Here is a 24578-nt window from a genome sequence, read left to right on the forward strand (position 1 = left end):
AAATATTTTACACATTTAATCGGAAATTAACTATTTTGAGGGGGCAAAGTAAAAGCTACGAGAGCTAATTGGACTTGGAACTTGGAAAGTAGCTGTTTTTGGATGTCCATCTTCACTGAGCTCGATGGACCATTTGGCCTGATCCTATGTTATATACGGTATACAATTGGTTGTTTTGATCAGTTCTTAAGTGATGTTCTTATGTTTCTGTCAATAACTAAGTTATTATTTTTATATAGAATATTCATCACGAAAGAAATTACAGTAGATGTTGGGCTCTATTTAAGTGCATCACATATTTCAATGTGTCTAGAAAGATGAAATACAAATAACCATGGAACACACTTTTGTATTGCCTCAAGCATGTCTTTGTCTTTTTGTTTTGGAAAATGCTACCCATTTAGCTGTAAAGTAACGGCGTACACCATATATAGCTGAACTGTTTGTCTGGACTCTGAAAGGGCATATGTCATTAGAACCATAATCTATTAGGACCACGATGCTTCAAATGGAAGACACATGACATTCTGTTTAAGTCTTAAGTATTTATCAACAAGCACATTACTGGCTGTTACGTCTGGCAGGCAGTACTTCCCCATACAATTATCTCAGGAATGAAATAACTTTTTAGTCTTCTATTTTGTCAAGCCCCGAAGGCAGTTCCTACAGGATGTTCCCTTGAAGAATTCCATCCTTCACTTCCTATTTATTTCTTCAAGCGAGTGCAAGAGTGAAATAAAAAAAATAAAGACGTATTTAGTTCACCAACTAGCTAAGGAAACGCCTGTAAGTTATCAAATATCTGTACTTATTTGCGTTCTAAAATAAATGACTTACATACAAAGGGCTTGACACTGCTGTGGATGTGCTTGTGCTGCTTAAGACCTGACGAAGTAGCAAATGTTTTGCCGCACTCGGAACATGCATGGGCTCGGGCGCCAACGTGCTGAGACCTAATGTGCCTTTGGAGGTTGCTGGGATCCGTGAAAACCTGCTAGGAAATGAGTACACATTAGTCAGTACATTTACAGACATGGCAATAGTCTGACACACACTGGTTCTATAAATGTTTGCTATATACTTAGACACAATAAACTCTACATCCATTTATGTTTAGTTAACATACAGAATCTATTACCTACTTAACTACCAGGTGGTATCTTCAATACAAACACATTTCTTGATATACTGTACAGTGGCCTCAATCATGCCCAAGTGGTCATCTCTTAAATTCGGTGGCAGGGGTTTTAAGTATCAATGCACACCTGTGGCCTTGATGCTTTCGTAGCTGGTATTTATTAAGCATATTATATTACTTTTTTAACACGTAAATGTATGAATAGAATATAAAGGAATAAGTGATATGGCGATATATTCATTAATGTTTTGTTGCCCATGAGTTTTCATCAATGAGGATTACATTTTCAATTACTGAAGTATTCAAACATATACTATGTGTATATGCAGTGTATATTAGACAGATGTATGTTGGGAAATATCTCCAGAAGCTCTCATTTCTAGGTCTTCATGCTCTAAAAAATTATTTGATACAGCTCAACCCCCTTATAACGCTGTGCTTGGGGTCCAAAGAATCACATCGCGCTATAAGCGGATCGCGTTAGAAATAATGTACAATTGTATGCATAATACAATACAGTATTTAAAGTACCAATGATCGTGTTGTAAAGTATTCATAAATACACAAATTGGGAGCCACGCTTGCATCGCGCTATTAGCGGATTCGCGTTCTAACGGATCGCGTTATAATGGGGTTGAGCTGTAGTAACTATCTGATTCATCAGCTTATTATCCAAATGAATAAAGTAAACATTATGCCGCGTCCATGGTAAGCGTGACCGCCCTCGCGATGGTGCGCGGCACGATAAAAATGCTGTGCCTCTATGAGACAGGCCATAGAGCGCGTGACCGCGCACGCGAGGAGAAGCGCTGGCGCTTGCAATTCATGAGCAGACAAATACATTTGTTTCTGCCCCGCGACTGTCGGGTTACGTGACCAGTTCAACCAATGAGGGCGAACTAGCTCCATGACACCACAGCCACGCCTCCGACATGCCTCCCGGTCACGTCTACACCATGGCCACAAATCGCTCCAGCTACAGGTGCAAATGGTGCCACGAGCACGGACACGCGCGCGCTCTACATGGACACGGCCTAAAGAATATGTTTTGATGTATGAACCCTGGATAACTCACTAGGGCTCAGATTTACTAAGGGGTGCTAAGCTTCAGCCTCATTCATATGAATGGGAGTTAACGGCGTGCTAAAGCTTGCCACACGCTAGTGAATCTGCATCTCGGAGATAACCAAACACAAATTCACATTACCTTGGAGCAGTTTTCACATTCATAGTGCTTTCCAGAATCATGCGACATTTGATGGCGAATTAGATTGGACTTCCAGTTAAATGCTTTTGGGCACTGATCACATTTGTATTCTCTCTCCTCTGTGTGGGACAGCAGGTGTTTGTCCAGGCTGGGAAAGGAAAAGCATATAAGTATAGACATAAAGGGATTCTAGAAATAGTTACACATTTACCTTCCATGCTAAACAAAATGGCCTTTATCTTTCCATGTGTATATATAGCTGAGCTATATTCCTATGGAGATCTGATATCATGTAGCAAATACATACAGAAGAGGTTTTTGTGTTTTTAATTTAAACCTGGTCACATGTACCCAAAAAGCAAGATGCGCTAACAGGTTTAGCCATTCATTCATACAACTGCCAAATGGCATAATGAAAGGTATGGAACTATTTTTCGAAGTGTATGGACGTGTATCCAGCATTACACACTATTTGGAATATCAAATATGGGACTGACATAGTAATTCTAACCTTTGCATGTCTGGAAATACTTGATCACATTCTTTGCACTCATGGGAGTGGTGCATCTCAAGGAGGTCATTCTCATCATTGAGGTTTTGCTGAAAGCTGTCCTCAACCAGAGAAAATGCTGAGTGAGGGGTACCACAGGGACATTTCTGATGATCAGTAAGCTCAGCGTTGGACTCAAACAGCTGGTCACACTCCTCGCAACGATACTGGCGCTCCTCTATAACAAAAAGCAGTTCTTTGTATTGAAAAGACATGATGGTGAAATCATATATGAAAACAATCAACAAAAATAAAGATGTTTTTCAAGCCAATGACCTTCTACACATCTCATAGAGCAGTGGTTTGTAACCTTTTTTTTGTTGTTAAGGAACCCTATAATTATATTATGAAATCCTGGGGAATGTCAACACTCTCTAATAGTTCACCTGAGATCAATTGTATTGTAAGGAACCCCAACCCTTTCTAATAGCATGCATGAGATCAGATGCATTGTAAGGAACCCCAATCCTCTCTGATAGTGTGTCTGAGATCAGATGCATTGTAAGGAACCCCAACCCACTCTAATAGTGTGTCTGAGATCTACTGCATTGTAAGGAACCCCAAGCCTCTCTAATAGCAAGTCTGTGATCAGATGCATTGTAAGGAACCCCAACCCTCTCTAATAGCGCATCTGAGATCAGATGCATTGAAGGAACCCCAACCCTCTCTAATAGTGTGTCTGAGATCAGATGTATTGTAAGGAACCCCAACCCTCTCTAATAACACGCGTGAGATCAGATGCATTGTACGGTACCCCAACCCTCTCTAATAGTGCGTCTGGGATCAGATGCATTGTAAGGAACCCCAACCATCTCTAGTAGTGTGTGTGAGATCAGATGCACTGTAAGGAACCCCACCCCTCTCTAATAGCATGTCTGGGATAAAATGCATTGTAAGGACCCCATCCCTATCTAAGTGCGTCTGCGATTAGATGCATTGAAGGAACCCCAACCCTCTCTAATAGCACGTCTGAGATCAGATGCATTGTAAGGAACCCCAACCCTCTCTAATAGCGCGTCTGAGATCAGATGCATTGTAAATTCTTTTGTATTTGGTACCATTTTCAAATGACCTGAAAATGGCAGGGAACCCTTTAGGGATGGTGAAAAACAGTCATAGCATTAGATGCAGTGTAAAGAATCAACCAAAGTGAAACAGAAATGGAGCCTAACAAATAACATCTTGATACATTGATAAACAAACTAATAATCTACATGTATACATTAAAATGTGTCCTCCAAAGTTGAGTTTTAAGTCAATTATTGCTTCAGTGACTTAACAAAATTACGTTAATCGTTTCCGTCATACCGTTTGGGCATTAAACAATGAGATATATGTATATGTTATGTTGCTAACCATGAATATCTGGAGCCATTGTTTCATGGATATATTCTTCGCTCTTCATGAACAGCAAGAGCTCCTCTCCTGGCTCTATGTCCGCTACAACTCGGTAAAATATCTGGAAGACAGAGAGATCGTACAGTCAATGCCAGGGTGTGTCGTTGGGGTCGCCATAACAATAATTACATGGACATAGGCCAGGAAAATATTTGGGTTTTCCATTGCTACCAAAAATAACCCTGCTGCCTGCAAAACATTGATGAATCAGAACCTCGCGGACATGATCTTCGTTTGCAGAGAAAATAGAAGTTCGACAACATAAGCAAGGTCTGGGGACACATGGGAATATTGTGCTGGATTGCTTAAAATATTTATATTCCATTATAAAAATAAGAAATTCAAAAATTGATGTTTAAAAGTTAATATATAAGAACTGCAACGCCAAATAGATGTGTTTCTTGCAAGTTGAGTTAAATTGTGCTCTTTTCACTAGAGTAATGTAATGTCAAAATACCCTCAGAGCCGTTACGTATATATCACATACACCAGGGGTATCCAAATCCAGTCCTCAAGAGCTACCAACAGGTCAGGTTTTCAGGATATCCCTGCTTCAGCACAGGTGGCTCAATCAGGGAACTGAGCCACTGAATGAGCCACCTGTGCTGAAGCAGGGATATCCTGAAACCCTGACCTATTTGGTATCTCTTAAGGACTGGAGTTGGCAACCCCTGACACACTAATTCGATTTACCTTACACATATTGAGACGTACTTCCCATAAAATTCCTGTAGATGGCTCTAAAGGCCAACTGTACATAGATCATATAATATGTTTTCGTATGTAGTGCAGCGTATAGTGTACACAGTGCTGCACATAACATTCATGCAGGCCCTGTTCCATAGAGCTTACAATCTAATGTAGTTGCACGAGACCCTGGGAGATTGAGACTCTCCGTAACGTCACAAGGTGAGCTGACTTTGGGATCCAAAATGTGTTCGTCTGCTAGAAAGGCACCAACATTACAACTGGACTACTCGTCATTATATTATATACAGAGGAAATATGCTAACGCTTTCCTGGCAGCTGGAAGATGAGCATTACTATAGTAAGAAGGAAATAGTTTTGAAAGTGAAATCTTTGATTATTCCCTACACCAGGGGTGTGCAAACTGGGGAGCGCAAGCAGGGCGGGGGGTGTGTTTTTCGGGGGGGGGGGGCACGGCAGTTACAGAAAATCCTTGCTTCCCCCAAAGGCATTTAAATGAAATCCCGTGGATCGCACGAGGCCTCTGCACTGTACTTACCTTAACTTTCCAGTGACGCGTCGCCATGGCAACCTGGCGTCATGGGTCACGTGACATTGCCATGGTAAAGTGATGTCACATGACCCCACTGCGTCATTTGACGCTGGAGCCGAGCAGAGGGGAGGGGACGCAAGCAGGGGGTGAGAGCAGGCAGGGGATCGCAGGGAGACGAGTTTGCACACCCGTGCGCCTGCACCATTGTTACATAGTAACCAGCACTTCAGGTCAAACACAGGCAGAACATCTATGCTGATCAAACAGTACTGTGCTTTGTTGTCCAAATATTTGCTGTGCAGTTATTATTATCGTTTATTTGTATAGCGCCAACATATTCCGCCACGCGGTACAGCGAGGGAACAGAGATTAGAAAATTATGGAAACAGAATGACATACAAATAAGGAACAACCTGATACAAAGCAGTAATGCGGGCTCTGACCCATGAGAGTTTACAATCTATATTGTACTAATTAATCAGTTCAAGAGCTTTCACTAATGACCTTTACATGTTTAATGATAAACATAGTTTGTGTGAAATCCTCCAGCAGTTTTAAACTACATTAAAATGCCAAGATAACATTTTTTTGCTGGACCTCTTCAATATGATTCATTTTTGATATATACCATTTTCCAAAGTCACTGCAGCTTTCATAACTCATTTAAATATGATCCCTTAACTACCGATTTATAAACGTAGAGTATATTGTGTACTCTGCAATTTGTGGGTTTGTTTATCGGGTTAGGACGTGGGACCTAGACGAAACATATTTGGCATTATGAAATACACAGCCCGACATGATGTTGAATGGGTGCGTGATTTCAATTTTTTGTGAACACCCAGTGTATGATACCAAGTAAAATGTTCACACTGGAACTTCGCTTCCCTTTAGGAACAATGAACTTCTCTCAACACTTAGCATCACCTCTTTTTTGGCAGCTTTCAAAGGTTCAGCGTATTGGCTTCCTTTCCAGCAGCATGTTGACATTTGAATTGTGACATATTAGAACTTTGTGATGGCTTCTCGGAAACAGGCAGGTTGAAAAGACAACACACCCCAAGACAGTTGAGTTTTGCAATACTCCCTTTTCCCTGTGATTGTAAACGTGACTGTCTCCAGTACTTTTAAAGCATTATTAAAGTAAGGCTTTTCACTCATGCTAGAAGTTTGGTTGGTCGGTATTTCAAGAAACAGACACATAGTTACTCCCAAGGTTACAACGTTGGGTAACAGGAGATAATGTACCTTGAACTATAAACACAACAACAATAGTGAACATAGTAATATGTTCAGTAACCAGGCAAGTCCTATCTCAAAGGCATCTACCAACAGGCAGAGGAAAACACCACAAACAGTCCACACAAGAGTTAAAGCTGCTATTCCCTTCAAAGGAATCCAGTAGCCTGACTCCTCAATCACTTTGTAACACAACAAATGACACCCCCACAAAGTTCATGAACACTTCATTTTATGAGGCGCAGTATTAAGCAACTGAATACGTGTGGTGCACAGTAAGCTGTTTTTTTCTTGTGTCCTTGTCAAAAAGCCCATTCTCGTTTTACATGTACAGTACGTACTGTAACTCTTTCTATTGACCATCCCACATTCACTGATGTAAACAGGATAAGGTAGGTGCAGTTACATTGACACTCAGAGTCGCATGCCAAATATTACTGTCATACAATACATTAAGCAAAAAAAACAATGTTTCAGTCTACAAGGATAATAATAATAACTATTTCATATAGCACTTTGCACCCAATGGGCCTCAAAATGCTTCACAATTACAGTATAGCGCGCGGTACGCAGCACATAGAATTCTTACAGACACAGTCCCTGCCCCGTGGAGCTTACAATCTCTGTTTTTGGTGCCTGAGGACAGGGAGGTAAAGTGACTTGCCCAAGGTCACAAGGCGCCGACACCAGGAATTGAACCAGTCTACCCTGAAATCAAACTCGGCATCACTGTTTACAGCCAGTGTCTTTACTCACTGAGCCGCTCCTCCGTGAACAAAAAAAAAAACCACAACACTGTTTAATTTCGCTTTTTCTCTATTTGAATAAAACAAGCAGTTACATAGAGGCATCCGACCCAAAGAAATGGTATTTGATAAGACGGCTTTTAACATTTACATTATAATGAAGATTCTGCACATAAAAAAGATCCAGCGACAGACGTGGGAAAAATGTGGGAGACCCAGTGATGTCATAGTCAGCTTTCCAATCTAGGAGGGGCTTGTACGAGTCTCATTTTATCGCTGCTGTATGTCGGATTTCACTCATTCGCCCGGCACTTTTGAAAGGAAGAGCCTTTGGTTATAAGGCATAAATTAACCGCTGTTCCATTCGCGCTCTACCAGAAGGCCAGCTTCAGGAGAGTGAAAGTATTTAAAAGCAGTGAGACACGAGTGCTGAACTTCATGGATCATAAATTATGCTCACATAAATACATTTTTATACAGTTACTGACTGCTTTTTTTACCCAAGATTTTATTTATTATTCAGTGCTAGTAACGCAACCTTTTCACTGCCAAAATGTAGCACTACAGTCCTTTTCGCCATTGACTAAACGACAACTTCACATTTTTTTTTAAATAGTTTTGATTGCTTTCCTACACACACCCTCCCAAGTTGACTGTCTAAATAATTTTTTTGTTTTGACTTCTGCGATTTAATCCCAAGCATGTACAGTGTTGAACTGGAAAATCATCCATTATGATGCACTTCTGAAAGTGTAAAACAAATCACTTTGAAATAGATGGAGACGACCCTGGTTTTCTGGAAGTGAAGGGTTCTCTCCGCTGGTAATACACGGGTCGTTTCATTTAGGACTGATGGGCTCCATTTGGCCTCTCCCAAAAAGTGTGAATTATGAATGACCCTTGGCCTATCCAGGAAGTTGTAATAATTGAAATAATAAAGGAAAATGCCCCTTTGAATTTTGCAGCAACGACTTTTCAGGCTGCTGTCGGGGAATTTCTTTGAACTGAAATGTTGATTTTGACATGCTTCGCTAAAAACTGTAGCATGTTCTGTGTACAATACAGCTGTATTTAGGGACCACAAAACAGTCTGGGGTAAAAGTGCATGGCAACATAGTGAAGCCTGCTAAGAACAAACTAAGGCTTATGATGAGCATGTGGCACTCAAGAAGTATTTTGAAGCGAAACCCATATACCCGAAAGCAGGTGTGGCCAATTGCAGTCCTCAAGGGTCACCAACAGGTCAGGTCTTAAGGATATCCCTGCTTCAGCACAGGTGGCTCAATCAGTGGCTCAGCAAAGGACTGAGCCACCTGTGCTGAAGCAGAGGCATCCTTAAAAACGGTGGCCCTTGAGGACTGCAGTTGGCCACCCCTGATTTAATGCATCACAGCAGGATTCTGCCTGTACCAAGGTAAATTAAAATATGTGCGGATTACTTTATCCTAAAAAATAGTTCCAGATTCCTGTTGTGAGACAAATGATCATTCAACTTTAGCAGTTTTATGCTATATATAAATAGCTGCAAAACTCCATCGGGGAAGCGACATATTGAATAAAAAAGAGGGGGGGGGGGTTAAAGAAAATTCAGGTTACTATTTTCTTTAGATGCCATAAATGTAGATCTAGCTATCCAACTCTTAAGTTTTTTTAATGGTTTAGTATAATGGCATATAACACTACTCATACCTATAAGGATTGTAAGACCTTATGAGCAGGGATATTTTTGCCTACGGTATTAATATTTCAATGTTTTTTTTTTTAAAGGTTTCTTTTATATCCCTTTTTAACGTCCTAGTTATGCTTTATAAATAAGTGTTGCTACTAGTGTATATTTTAGGCTTCGGGCACTAATTAATAATCCTGGGGGTAGGTCCTCCAAAATGTGCTAACGTTCTGTTACTATCGATTTAACATATCCATATCTGTAACGCGTATCCCCAAAAGCGCGGCGATGTTTTGTCATTTTCCTTAACAATAACGGATCAATACATTTGAATGAACCGTAGGCGTACTCAGATGCAGATCATATGGTGATGAGCACTTCACCTAACTACGGGGATTCTCGGACCTCCGTTAGTGTTACCGTAATGCTAATAACGCAACGATATCTAGCACCTTCCCGAAGCCGCCCTTACTCACCCGCAGACCGTGCATTATCATCAAGTTATTTCTGGGAATGGCCTAAAAGCATTGTAATGAGTATAGGACTTAACCCTTTCAGTACTAACTAGCGTCACACATAGATATATTAGGGATCATATAAATGTCTAAAACATAATAAATATAGTATGGCTTTTAGTTATTAAAGTGAATGCTTGTTTGACAATATTGTATATACTGTAATCATTACTGTTTTAAGTATGGGTGCACAGTAATGTTTATCCATATGCACCTTTACAATAATAAATAATATTTGACTTGTATAACTGTCAAATTTAAATAAATGAAACAAGTGAAGAAGATTAAAATTGTAACATTTCTCCCGATTACAACCAGATTTGCATTAGCTTTTCATAACGCACATTTAACGTTAATAGCGCACGTTAATGTTTGGCTAATGCGCACGATCAGTGTATTGCTTAACGCAGGGGGGCTCAACAAAGACTGAGAATCTGATTGAGCCACCTGTGCTGAAGCTGGGATATCCTGAAAACCTGACCTGGTGGGGGGTCTTGAACACTCGAGTTGAGCCCCCCTGGGTTTAATGCATCTCAGCGCTACGATCGTCCCCGTTCATACAGGTAAAGCAACGGTGGTGATTTTGCTAACGGACGTTATTTTTGCATATTATTAGCATTGAGGATACCCATCAAATGAAGGGAAAATAATGTATGTTACCTAATTAGGTAGCGTCAAGTTATAACCCCTCATTTAATGGACTTGCGGGTCTGCCCACTGGCTCTCTATAGGATGAGATGTTCTTATTTTGGGGTAAACATTTCTGATAAACTACAACCCTCCAAACCCTGCATGTTTAATACAGAGGCTAATTCTATTTTTCTAATACAAAATTGCACAAACAGTGATTCACTGTAGAAAAATGTTCTTGGTAACTGAATTTTTTACAGGCTTTAAAGGAACAACTAGAATTTCCCATAAAAAGGGACATTCTGCCATTACTATATTGTGAAATGATCTTTCCTTTGCTGTGTTATAGATCTCTGTGCACGTAATGGATTTTCAGAAGTGTAAAGGAAATGAGCTTTATAAAGGGGTAAGATAATATGGGCATCCTGCTGCACAACTAATGTAAGACAAGACCCGGTTTATCCAGCAACAGCAATGCCTTAAGAGGACTTTCTTTTCTCTCGAACAAATCCTGTGTTGTTTTACCACTGGCTCTACGCCAAAGATAGTCTGATTTATTGCACACCATACCCTGCCTAACAGAGGATTGTCAGCAGAGAGAGGTCAGTCAAATAAAGTATAAGCGAAACAATATACATGCATGATTAGCTGTCATGTGTATATAATATACAGTATATATGTATATATAAGACATGCAAATGAGCATACAGTAATATTTCCATTTGCTATATATATATATACACACACACATATACACACACATGTGTAGTGCGTAGAGAAGAGGGTGCAAGAAAAAGCAACCACTGTTGTTCTGCAATGGGCGTTCCTAATGATATGTAAGCGATACAAAAGAGGTGCCGTTTACAAGATTTTAAAATATTTTTTCCTGGTACAGTCATCGAAAGGGTAAAGAACAAGGAGAGTCGGGCAGGGAAGGGGTTAATATGCTGGAAGGCAGTTTTTGTTTGCTTTTTTATCTCGATGTCTGATAAAGGGACGTTCTGTGTTTGCATCAGAACAAACCGATGGGCAGATTTAGCTGTTAAAATATGCCAAAATGATTGTTGAGAAATGCCCACAAACAGATTCAAATAATGTTTTGCACTTGTAAAAAAAAAAAAAAAAAAAATGTATAAATGGACTTTCAGTATTACATAGTAATAGTATAAAATAGAGTGTAAGCTCATCTGGGCAGTGACTGCGTCTGTAACATTCCTGTGTGCTGCGTACCGCGCTCTATACTGTAATTGTGAAGTGCGTTGAGTCTCATTGGGAGAAAAGCGCTGTATGAAATAAAGTTATTATGATTATTAATAATAATAATAATAATAATAATAAAAGTTACTACATGCCACAGTTAATACTAAAGCAGTACAAATAATATTCAATGTAGTTGCATATGCAAATGTTTGTAGCTTCTTTTTAACTTCAGACTTATTTTGATAGTTTTTCTACTTTCAGGGAAATACATTGTGTCTTGTACAATCTTTCAGACAAATATTCTTAAATAAACAAATCTGTAGATTTTAGGCTAGGGGTGATACAAGATAAATAAGAATAGAAAATAGTCTTGTTTAATTCAGACAATTTATTCAGATTAGAAATTATATCTACAAACATATTCTTGCAAAAAAAAAATGCTAACTAAAAAGAATGGCCAGCATTGTCTGGATAAATAACACTTTGGTGTTAAAACAACTTAAAACAGAATGTGGTCACCATTTACAAGCATATTTGGCATTGAGTCCTGTTTGGAGACAAATTACTGGAGTTCATTCTGAACACAATAGAAGTATGAAGCTCAAACCTGTATGTAACTATGTAACCTGTATGTAACTATACATGAAGATTTGATAGAAATTGTAGAATTCACTTTCAAACACATTCGCCCCTACTTTTTTCTGTCCACTCTAGCAGAGAAAGGGTTAAAAGACTGATAGGATTTACACACAAGAAATGTGCAATCTGAAGTAGACAAAGGGTGAAAGGGAAAGATAATTGTTGTTGTTATTTAATGGACTCAATAGATGGAAATAATTTTATTTGATGTTAGTGTGTCAGCTTGTCCAATTACTGGAGTGTAAGGGAAGTAACAGGTTTGACAGTTTTGTGGGAAAATGTAAAAAAAATGTTACATTTGATTTACAAAATAAATATATATGAACCTAATGAGGTTTATGCATACAGAAACAATGTCATTTAATATTGTGACATTATCTAAGATAAAATACCTCTGATACTCAACATGCAGGTTATTGCATCTAATACTTTGGGGTTCATTATAATAGTAAAAGGTGAAAGATGTAACAAAAACATAGGGAATGTGGTGACCCATAAACATGGAAATAGAAATCTTGCACTGCCAATGTTTTCTCATCCCTTTTTGTTGTTCTAACATATTTGAGTTAGCTGTGAGAATGACTTCTGAATGCACACACACTAATCTCACATCCATACCTCCAGCTGTCTAGTGCCTCAGACTTGTCCTTCAGTCAACCCTATGTTTACTATTCCAGGCTCAGCCTGAGAATCAGAGTGCCTGCAATATCTCTCTTCTGTTTCAGGTGGAGTGCAATGTTTGCTTGGGAGTTTCACAGGTGAGCTAAAGTAATTAGTGGTTAACAATGACTGCTGATCTAGTGTCTCCCCCTGTCTATGCTGTGGTATTGAATAATCTCTTGCACAATGGGAGTGTTCATTATGTGAGGAGAAAGTAGTGCTTATTCTTCACCAGTTGGCAGATCCTTCTCCTCATGGAAATGAGAATGAAACAAACAGACCTGGAGAACCTCTTAAGAAAGCCCTTTCATCCCTATGCTTAGAACAGCTCTCATAGCTGCAGAGGACCAGGCTAGGCTATCTTAACCTCTCCATTCCTGGAGAAGACTATAGGAAGCCCTCCCAACAATAAAGGAGTCAAATAGTCTGGGAATCATACCCAATATATGGAACAAGCAGCCAAAAGGAATTTGCTAATGCTGTGAGCATGTGCAAAAGGTCAGCAAAACAAGGCTGTAAGTTATTTTTATTTATTTTTTAAACAATATGTGAATACACAGATCGGTGCCTGTAATATACAATTATGGAGGAAATCATAACTATTCTTTGACATTAAAAACTAAATGTGCTAAATAATTATATATGCCCATACAATAACTATATTACTCTATACGCACAGTTCAGCACTAGTCCCCACTTCACATAACCCGGTAAATCAAAATATGCAACTGTTTAAATTGATATTAAATCCCATACAGATGCTTCAGTTATTATTACTATAGAGCAAAATGTGGTTGTACATTACAGTTAAAAAAAATGTCACATAATATTCTTTCTTCGTGATACTGTATTTAATTTGGGTTTCTCTCGATGTTTAGAAAAATATTGGAAAGTTACAATGTGTGATAATTCTTTACACGTCATTTGATAAGTGGACTTGAGCCCCATACTGGCTCAGGTTAAATTCGAAAAATTAACAAATATAAAGGATCTAGTTCATTTGTGATTAAACTCGTTACTAAATTACACCTAATCAACGTTGCATTGAAGTTAATTGTTCTATTATTTAATAGAGATATGTCTATTGTACGAATGTCAACACACATTCTAAGGCTCGAAATTATTTAAAATGAACATTCATCAATTATTTTTTATCTTACAATTGCATTCATATTTCCTGATTAAAAGGAACCGTTTGAAATATGTACATGTAACTACCCTTTTTTGTAATAATTAGTTTGAGGGACATTTTTGCCAGTCTACCATTCCTACCCAATAAAGCTTGTCTTTTTTTTTTTTTTTTTTTTTTTTAGCCCTTGTGCATAAAAGTGCTGGATTGCTATTCAAATTGAAAGTTTTGCCATGTGTTAAAGTCTGCAAAACCAATTTCCTTTCCCATATATATATATATTTTATCTTCCGCTCAATCGAAAATTACAGAAATGATCCCGCAAGATGCAGAACAACACGTGTGAAATGGCAGCGCTGAAATAACTGACATCCACAATATCTGCATTTATACTGTGAATTACCAGAACTCCCTAACATCGGCCTATTGTTTTCATTTTCCTTGTGTGAAACGAATAAAACGAATAGCAAAAGCTTCACATACCTGATCATTTAGCTGATATGCCACCAGATTGTGCTGTGTGTAATAACCAGCAAACTTGATCAGCTTCAACCAATTGCCTACATCCGGTTGACTGGCATCAATGCAGAATTTCACATGGCAATCTTCATCCAAGACCTACAAAGTAAATCACATTATAATTGTGTGTTACATACTATTCCATACCTCCTAATTAAATAATTCCCATGTACAGCAAACTATATATTTTTTTTAATTTCTTTAAACAACAGTTTATAAATTTAAATACACAAGTTACATCACTGGTGTGTGTGTGCGTCTTAATTAAGAGGTCCCCTTTGTTAATTAAAATCTAAAGTATTGAAAGACCAAGCTAATTGTATTCCTGAGCTCCAACCGATCTAGTAAATGTAACAGACATCTGCTTTTCCAGATATGCATCTTGGTTTCATGGCTGCAAATATAATTTTATGGTGTGTAGGAATTTAAAAGCATCGCAATGTGCTCCATATGAACAGCAAAGAAACACGGACATTAAAAGCTGTTTGTAATTGATGCATTTAAATACAAAACGCCACAACGGTCCCTACACCGAAATATCTACAGTATGTTACAGTTACTTTTTAACACACTATAAACTACTGTCAATAAGGGGATACATTTCTTGCTTTTGTTTCACTGTGACATCCCCAGGCGAGGTATGCACCTCTGGCAGGGAGAGAGTTAACCATTTAATGCATGGGGATTTTGGTTTCTATTCTTTTAGATTTTTATCCTCAAATTGTTAAGATTGCAACACAGATCATATATTAGAAAGACAGATTTCCTTCCCAGCGGTTTTATTGCAGCAAACAAAAATCCAATGTTTCAAGACGGTTTAGAAATGCCACACAATATCCACATTAGAAATTACAGTGTTATCATTCTGCTCTTGTAAGGACTTACACCCACATAACTTTAATTTATGTCTCAGTTGGATGGGTAAGTGCAAATGTATTAATATGGGGGTAAACAGCGCTATAAATATTGAGCATTTTATGTTTGATGCAGTTCTTATTTAGCTTTATATTTAATAAGCACAGTTATTGTATCAAATGAATAAGCCAACGTCTGTATCCTAGAACAACCCACCTAATGTAATATAGGTTATATCCTCATTGTTTATAGGAAAGCTAAGTCTGTGTCCAGCTAAGTTATTCATCAAATCTACAGTATATTTGTGTAACCCTTCAGCAATTAAAGGCAGAATTCAGGTAATCATCCAGAAGCAGTTGCAGGTCATTAACTCTTCACTAAGTTCAAGGGGGACAAACTTCTTCCCGTATAAAGGCCACCAAGCGAAACACACATGAATAAACCTTTCAACTTGATGCAATTAGAGACCTGAGAATATTCTGCAAAAGCCTTCTGAATAAAGCAGACTTTACAACACAAAGCACATTCTCTAATATGGTTTTCAATGTCCTTTAGGGTTAAAATGGCCACTTTTAATGCAGCCAATATTTTTTTTTTCTATTGGTATGCTGAAGCTAAAAGTAATATATGTTACTGAGATTTGTAGAAGTAAAACAGAATCATTAGATCTTCAGAAACTTCAGCATTTTCGATAGATGAAAAGCAAAATACTGTATAAATATTCAGCACTGTTTTAATTGCTTTACTTTTGTCTTAACCTCTTGGCTGCCAGGTGAGCCAGCAAAATGTAAAAAAAAATGCAGATATTTCTGTAGGGATAAACCATTAAAAAAAGTTAGGTCTCAGTATATAGACAAATACAAGGCATATGAAAAGGTGGCATTAGCAAAAAAATGTATTCCAAAAAAGTATAACCGGCATCACAAGATTACATCCAAAGGGGCCTAGATTTCAATGTATCAAACTACAAAAATAATTTGTTTAAATATAATTCCTACTCGCTTTGTTTTTACTGAATGGAGGATGAGAACCTTTTATTTTTATGTTTTCTTTCATCTCTTAGATTGCCTTTTAATGTAAAGAATACATTATTCGATTTTGCCATTGATCTAGAAATATATTCCAGCTCAAAATTAAAGTTAGTTTGAAAATATCTGATTTGTAAGGTAGATAGTAACGATTTTATTTAGCATTTGTAATGTAAATATATTGGAAATAATATTACGGTAATAAAAAAAAATACATTATTTTATATATTGTAATAGAACCAGTTTTAAAAAATGTAAGAATCATTTTGGTTCAAGTTTCTTAGAAAGTGGGGTGTCTGGGGTCATTTCTTACATGATATTACCAAGCCACTTTCTAGGTATTTATGATAATGAATGTGAACAATACAAAGAAATGTTCCTACCAGTCTGGAATAGTATAGAACAGACAGCCACTGGGGACACATACCCCACCACTTTTTGAACTTAAGGGGCTATTTAAAGATAGCTATGCAGGGAAATATTAGAGCTTAATATATGAACATTTCTGTCATCGTTTTTCACTAACGTAAAATGCCTATATTTTTACATTTCCCATGTAAATAAAATAAATATAAATATATATATATATATATATATATATATATATATATATATATATATATATATATATATATATATATGTATTTAGCAAAGTGCTAACTTGGAGTAAAAGTTTGATCTGTTCTATGACCCCCCACCCCCTCCCCCCCTCCCCCCCCATCTGCAAATAACTTAGTTTCAATCACATGATGTGTTTCTCTCCTTGTATGATACAAGAAGTGAATAAGTGATGGCACCCATCTGTTCTTATTCCAAGGTAGGTGTCTCCCAGGGACTATCAAGTTATATTTCCAAACAAACCTGGAGATCTCCAGAAGGATTACTGTAATGTCCTGGCTGAAAAGTGGCATTGCAGAGTTCAGAAAGTGGTTTGACTGGTACTTTGTGTCAGGAGAAAGTGTCCTACAGGCAGCTTCTGTTTACCTAAAACCATCAGATCAAATCCTTACATACCCTACCAGTCCAGGGACAATCTAACACAGCAACAAGCACAGACACAATCCAGAGTGAAGACAGACAAAACAAGTGACACACAACTGTCCTCAACAAGACACTACAACTAATACAGGCACAAAGTAAGTCCAAAACACGTACATGCCTGTCTTAAAACACCACACTCAACACCCATAGAGGCAGAACCCTCTCCCAGGACAGACACACATCAGGAGGGAGGGAGAGATGCTGCCTTCAATTCTAACCACAAGTCCATGAGACAGCCAAGAACTAAGCTTACAAATCACACCCAAAGCAACTGCCAGGAGCTCACAACCCCACAGTATTCCTGCTCACTGCTCACTTACCTGGGACCCTCTGCCCTGATTAATGAAACAAGCCCCCTCTGCAAACAACCACAGATATCCTTCCGGGGGGGGGGGGGGTAGTGTCTCAGACTGCTCCCCTAGGCTGCTCCCCCTGGCTGCTCTCACTTGGGATCAGCCTGATGAAAGTTGTGTTGTGATTGTGTGCTGCTCACGCAATCTGTGTGTCCATCTGAAGAAAGGGAAAGTGTCTGCACAGTGATCCTGGGCTCGTGTCCCTCCGGTGAGCGCCTCCCTCTTCTCTCACTTTCTCTGCTGTTATTCCCAGCCAGACGTGTGACACCGGAGATCAGCAGCAGGAGAACCCCCACGGTGCGTGTCCTGGGGTGGGATGTCAGGCTGCAGACACCCCCACGGTGCGTGTCCTGGGGTGGGATGTCAGGCTGCAGACACCCCCACGGTGCGTGTCCTGGGGTGGGATGTCAGGCTGCAGGTTGAACCCCCACGGTGCGTGTCCTGGGTGGGATGTCAAGCTGCAGAGACCCCCACGGTGCGTGTCCTGGGGTGGGATGTCAGACTGCAGAGACTCCCACAGTGCGTGTCCTGGGGTGGGATGTCAGGTTGCAGACAGCCCCACGGTGCTTGTCCGGGGGGGGGGGGGAGGGGGTGTCAGGCTGCAGACACCCCCAAGGTGTGTGTCCTGGGATGGGCTGTCAGGCTGCAAAGACCCCCAGGGTGAAGGTCCTGGGTGGCCTGTTTGGCTGCAGAGACCCCAGTGTCAGGGTCCTGGGGTGGGCTGTCAGGCTTCAGAGACCCCCAGTGTGAGTGTCTTGGGGTGGGCTGTCAGGCTGCAGAGACCCCTTTGTGAGTGTCTTGGGGTGGGCTTTCAGGCTGCAGAGACCCCTTTGTGGGTGTCTTGGGGTGGGCTTTCAGGCTGCAGAGACCCCGCTGCTGTCCGGGTTATTGCTGCACTGTCCCAGCCTCTGTGTCCTGCATTCTCAGCCTCAGATCCTCCCGGGACCGTCCCCTTCCTAACTCCTCACTCTCAGCTGTGAAGGTCTTTATGTCACGAAGTGTCTCTTTAAAGAGGATCAGAGCGGCCATCCAGAAAGAGGAGGAGAGGGGTAAGGGGCTATCTCTCTGCAAAGACACAGGCTCCTCTCTCAGGACATTTTTAAAGTGACAGCAGCCTCCACTGGCAGAAGAGGTCACTAAAAGGTCGCTGGAGAGTCCTATAGGACAGACTGATTATGGATGCACCATCCCCTTTAACATGTCGATTTCATCCATGTAATCAGCAACCAATGGGGAGATCTTGGATGGGAGGATTTCTTTCAGGGAAACCTCTTCTCTTTCCTCTGAGGAAGTCTGCATGTGAGTGCAGCCTTTGGTAACCCTGTGCATTACTGCACTGGGGAGCACATCACATTATACACATAGTGTATTTGTGTGGTGTGTATGTGCTGTCATAACATCAACCAGGTGTCCACGTAAATTGCATTCAAATCAATGCAATCTCAATAATAAAATTATTATTATTATCAAGTATCATCCCTAATGAAATATAGATAATATTCGGATTTATTTTATTTTATTCTTAAATTAGATCGATTTAATCTTTCCATTTTATTGATACATAACATGTACATATTCAACTAAAATTGTAAATACACACGTGTGTGTGTGTGTGTGTGTGTGTGTGTGTGTGTGTGTGTGTGTGTGTGTGTGTGTGTGTGTGTGTGTGTGTGTGTGTGTGTGTGTGCGCGCGCACATATAAATACATACACAAATGCATACACATTTTTGGGTTGAATCTGACCTAATGCAGTTACCCTAAATATTACATTTATCTTTTTATCTGTGTGCAAAATTAATTTTCATTTTGAACTTAACATTTGCGAGGCTATGATAATTTAGAACTATCTATATTGCACTTTTTTTTACACCCCACAACAGTTTAGAATGAGATTGCCAGTTAAAACATAACAAGACATCAACATTGCGGTTTCACATTTCTTCACGTTGCAATATGGGATATGTGACACTATATACTTTGATTTTTATATATATTGATATTCAAGATAAAACATTATAGAAATGAACAAGTTTATTTTTTATGGTTTATCAAATTACATTTTTATTTTTTTTATTTTTTGTGAAATCGTACAGAACAAATACAACAGAAATAAAAAAAATATCAGACAGGATTATTATTATTATTTTTTTAAATTGCAGAATTAAATATTCCCTTCTTTTTCTGATCAAAAGGAAACCTCAGCCCTAGGAAGATCAGGGGGTTCAAATGCAAAGATATTTGATCTGTGAACTATTGTTTTGGGGGCTAACCTTTTCGTTTTATCACGAGTAACAGCAAAAACAAATTCACATAGTTTTCTTTTGCAAAAGTGCAAGTCTTCTCCTCACATCAGTAAGTCATATTTATTTAAGAGCAGGGGGTATAGCATTCATGGCCAGAGATGATGATTAATTTGTCTCAGCAGACTGTTATCTGTGACATTGAACTGCTGCTCCAGATAATGGCTATTGTTTCTGCAAAATCACACAGCAATGGTAGGTAGGACAGGAAAAATCCTTTGTAAATAACCTAAGAACTCACCAGAGATTCCCATAGACTTGGGTGCTTGAGAACCTTAAAAATGCCCCGGTTTGCTGCCTATTGATTTCCTGCCCGTCCTCAACTTGTCCATTGTTGGAGACATTTTTTTATTTTTTTTTTGTATTTGGCCATAAATTGGTCCAGGTCTGGCTATGAGCTGTTCTATTTTCTTCCTGTCAGGATGAGGGATTTGTTTTATGATGCATTGTGCATTAAATACATGTAATCTGGGAAACTGATTGCTTGAGTCCATAGGTCTGATCAGAGTTTCTGATAGGGAACCTCACCCCCTTTTTTGACAAAGCTGTTTCTGAAAAGGAGGAAATGTTGGTGGCTAAACAAAAGTACTTTTGGTATCAGTAACAGGTCCTAGGATCTCATGAAAGGGGGGCATAGATTTGTGTTGTTGCTTTTCTTCTTGTGGGACAGGGTGTGGGAAGAGAAATATAAATTGTGAAGTTCCTCCTGCTTAGTGATGGAATACAGATTGGGTGCAAATTCACCCTGTTACCAGTAGGTGGTGCTGCTTCCTGGATTAATGAGTATTGGATCGCAAAGCTGTTTTAACAGTTTCAGTGGCATTAACTGTTGGCAATTATTAGTGAGCACTCACAACACCCAATAATACATTAAATAAACCAGGCATCTGGGGCCTCCACCCTTTCAGTGCTGGAGTTCCATGTTGCTGGTTGTCTCCTGCCAAGGAGGATTTGGGTGCACACCTCTGCATATAAGATCTACCTTCTATGTCTGCTCTGAACATTGAGGGGTTGAAGTGGGGGGTTGAGAAAAAAAAAAGCTAATTTTTCACGTCTATCAATAGGTGTAATTTCCCCCGGTTCCTCTAGCTGCCTGGCTTCAGTGTGGGAATGCCCTCAATGAACCGGTGGGGATCCACCAAATGCCTGGAGGAGAAAAGGAAGGAAGGCTTTTAGGAAAGCTGGAGCCAGTTAATGAGCCCGAGGTCCGGTGTTAAATTCAGTTCATCCTATGGGAGTTTGAAGAGTCTGTGTCCATCAGATCAGGACACACACAGTCTTCTCCTCCCACTCCATACACACACATCTGCTGTCCCTGTCCCAGTCTATTCAATCAGCGTCACTTTCACTAACTTTTGTTTTTCTCTGTTGTGTTTGCATTAATTTTTTACATTTTTGAGTGATTAGGACAATCCATTGTTTATGTAAAGTAGTTTTTATATATATATATATATATATATATTTATTTTATTTTATCGGCTGTGACACAGAGTTTACAATTAAAGGTTAGTATATGAAATATAATATATTACATTTTCCCTAGTGCCAAAATAGCATAATTATTCTAAAATAAAAAAATACAATGGCGGGCAAAAGAGCTGTTGCTTTTCACTAATTTAGCAGCAGGAGAATTCCTCTTTTTACTACCCTAAATTATCTACAGTACATGTTGAGTTTATGTAACATATTTCTATTAAACCATTTTGAGTTTGCCCCTGTCTGAAAGTCTGGGATCCCACTTCAGGATTCTCATTGGGATGTATCCATTTCTTAATATAGGTGTTCCCCTTACATTTTATATTAAGGGGTTTTTTTTGTTTGTTTTTTTTTAACCAAAATCTCCCAACTGCCAAACTTGGACAAAACAACGACAAAAGAATATAAACAAAAATAATGATATTGCTATCAATTAGATTTTTTTTTTCCTTTGTTGGAAACTTGCTGCATTTTTCTTAAATGCAATGTTAACACAACTTAGGTTAATGTACCAGTAACGGTTTCTTACCCCACTGCTCACCCTATTAGATAGGGAGAATTATTGCAACATTATCTGAGCTATTATCCACTACTCACTTCCCTGAGCAATGTGTGGAGCAGTTTTAGGAGGACTTACAGGGCACATACCATGATGAGGTCACCCAAGGTGAGCGCCTGGGCCTGTCCTTTGTCTAGAACAGGGGTGGCCATCCCCAGTCCACCAATTGGTCAGGTTTTAAGGATATCCCAGCTTCAACAGTGGCTAAGTGAATGGTTGAGCCACCTGTGCTGAAGCAGGGATATCCTTAAAACCTGACCTGTTGGTGGCCCTTGAGGACTGGAGTGGGCCACCCCTAGTCTAGAGCATAAAACGGAAAAAAAAAGTCTGCATCAAATGTCCGAAACTCGATGAACCCATTTACTGTCATGGCGGGGCTTATTACAAGTAAAACAAATGTATTTGCATCAAGCCGCACTTTTTGGGAGCTTGGTACATATCGCCCCTAGAAATTGACCACATTTCTCAAAGTTCAGGGGTTTGACGTCTTTGGGACGCGATCAAATACTTTTCAAGTTACTGCAAAAAGATGTCTGTTTGGTAAAGTGTTTTAGGTGCTTTTAAAAAAAAAGTGGTACTGTGGTTGATGTCAAGAAATTGTGAACCTAGTAAAGAATGGGACAAGCTCATTTTAGGGATCTCTATACAGCTGCTATGCTCTAAACATTACATTTCTAATATAAATTTGGTTTTTTATATAAAATAAAAAAAAACAGTTGTACTGTACAGTCTTAGTAATATCTCCAAGCAATGTTTGATTCCGCACCATACACACAAACCCGTCGGATAAAACAAAATATTACATTACAATGTAGCCTACACCTTTGTTACCAAAAGTTGTAAGTTTGAGGGTCAACAAGTGCAAGTGTAAGAAGTGCACAGGATTAATAGTTTATTAAAGCTGCAGTTCAGGCATCATCCTGCATGTGTGTTTTTTTAATAAATCAGTTCTGTAGTACGAAAAAATACTTTATGCATTTTCTGTTTAAAAAAAAACAACTTTGAAAGACCAATTTTCTTGTATTCTATTTTAACAAGCATGCTTGTTCCTATAGCAACGATTTACATTCCCCATATTTAAAGATGTCGCCAAACTTTGCCGATCAATAAACGGAGAACAAATTGGCCGGCAGCTATGCAGTTTTTTTTAGGTAAGTAGAGATTGCCCACATTAAACTATTAAAGTTAAAAAGAAAACTAAAAAAAAACAAAAAAACGGGAGCCTGAACTGCAGCTTTAAAGAGAAGACATAGAAGGTTTTCTTTACGATTGGGGGATCCACAGATTCTCATTTATTTTTATCCTGCAGATAATGAAAACAACTTCCTGTGCTGTTTTATACATGAATTAAGTGTCAGAATTATACTGATACATATACTATACATCCAAGTGGGATGTTTGGCCTATAGGAACACTCTGGGCTTCATCACCCTAATTACACACATAGCAGATGACAAGAAACAGACCTGTGTCCATTACAACACACTGATTATTTCCCTACTACCTGTCTATATGAATCTATCACAGCAGAGTTACGATGTGCCCTCTGCCATTGAAATGTTAACTAATACATGTATTACTTTATATTTGTATTTACACACTTGTTTGGTTCACTTTTATAGGTTATTTCCTATTTTCACTTAGTCTTCCTTGTATACACATAGATTGTAAGCTCTTCGGGGCAGGGATTACTTTTCCTATTGTTACTGTCATGTCTGAAGCGTGTATTCCCACTATGTGTTATATTATTATGTCGCGTGTATTACTGCTGTGACGCGCTGTGTACATGGATGGCGCTATATAACGATATACATACATACACTGAAAAGTCTATGTTTTATAATGACTAACGAGTGAACAAAGCACTAAGCCAGGAATCTCTAGGGCTAGTTAAGACGCTGTCTCAACATCAACATTAAATATAATGGGGCAGCCATCTTAAATGTGACCCACTGCAAATTCAGGTTGTACACATGTTATCTTTATCTGTTTGAGTAATCTCGATCTTTTATGCGTTTCACAAAATTAGCAGTGACTCAATCACACATTATCTTTGTGTTTAATGTATTTTTTTTAGTACACATGAATGCACAGTTAAACAATGTTACTGTAAAGAAAATAGGATTCATTTACCATGCTGGTTGATGCCATCCAAGTGTACAGATAATAGAAACATATATCAAGTTTACAGCAGTGCACTCAGAGAGGAGAAGGGGGGGGGGTGTTTATTTAAATACGTCAATAGATTTGTGAATGCAGTGAGGAGCTAGTAATGCAATCCACCAGATAGTCCCAAAAGGCTGAAAACTTATGCCCCCTTTAAGCCTTTAACTTCATGAAAGTCCTACAACTAAAGTGTGGGACTAAAGTTTGCTAATGGAAACCCTATGAGCTTGGGGCTTCGGGCTTTCCAGCACTTTGCTATAGAAAGTCCTACCTTAAATTTTATACTGTGTATATATATACACACACACACACACACACACACA

The 24578-nt window shown here is 38.9% G+C and overlaps 1 protein-coding gene across 4 annotated transcripts in view; it reads right to left on the reverse strand.

Annotated features, from left to right (window-relative positions):
- The window catches only part of MECOM (MDS1 and EVI1 complex locus), a 379798-nt gene that overhangs the window by 31801 nt on the left and 323419 nt on the right, over positions 1-24578 (reverse strand). For 2 of the 4 annotated variants that reach the window (XM_075570633.1, XM_075570635.1), the window contains 5 exons: positions 14441-14575; positions 4252-4354; positions 2857-3073; positions 2346-2493; positions 838-994 (listed from right to left, as the gene is read on the reverse strand). In XM_075570633.1, coding sequence (XP_075426748.1) covers positions 838-994; positions 2346-2493; positions 2857-3073; positions 4252-4354; positions 14441-14575 — 760 coding nt within the window. Of the gene's footprint in view, positions 1-837; positions 995-2345; positions 2494-2856; positions 3074-4251; positions 4355-14440; positions 14576-17720; positions 17848-24578 lie in introns of those variants that run through there. The other 2 variants (XM_075570636.1, XM_075570634.1) reach the window with 2 other exon arrangements.

The sequence above is a fragment of the Ascaphus truei genome, chromosome 14, assembly GCF_040206685.1.
Source record: "Ascaphus truei isolate aAscTru1 chromosome 14, aAscTru1.hap1, whole genome shotgun sequence".
NCBI classification, from domain to species: Eukaryota; Metazoa; Chordata; class Amphibia; order Anura; family Ascaphidae; genus Ascaphus; species Ascaphus truei.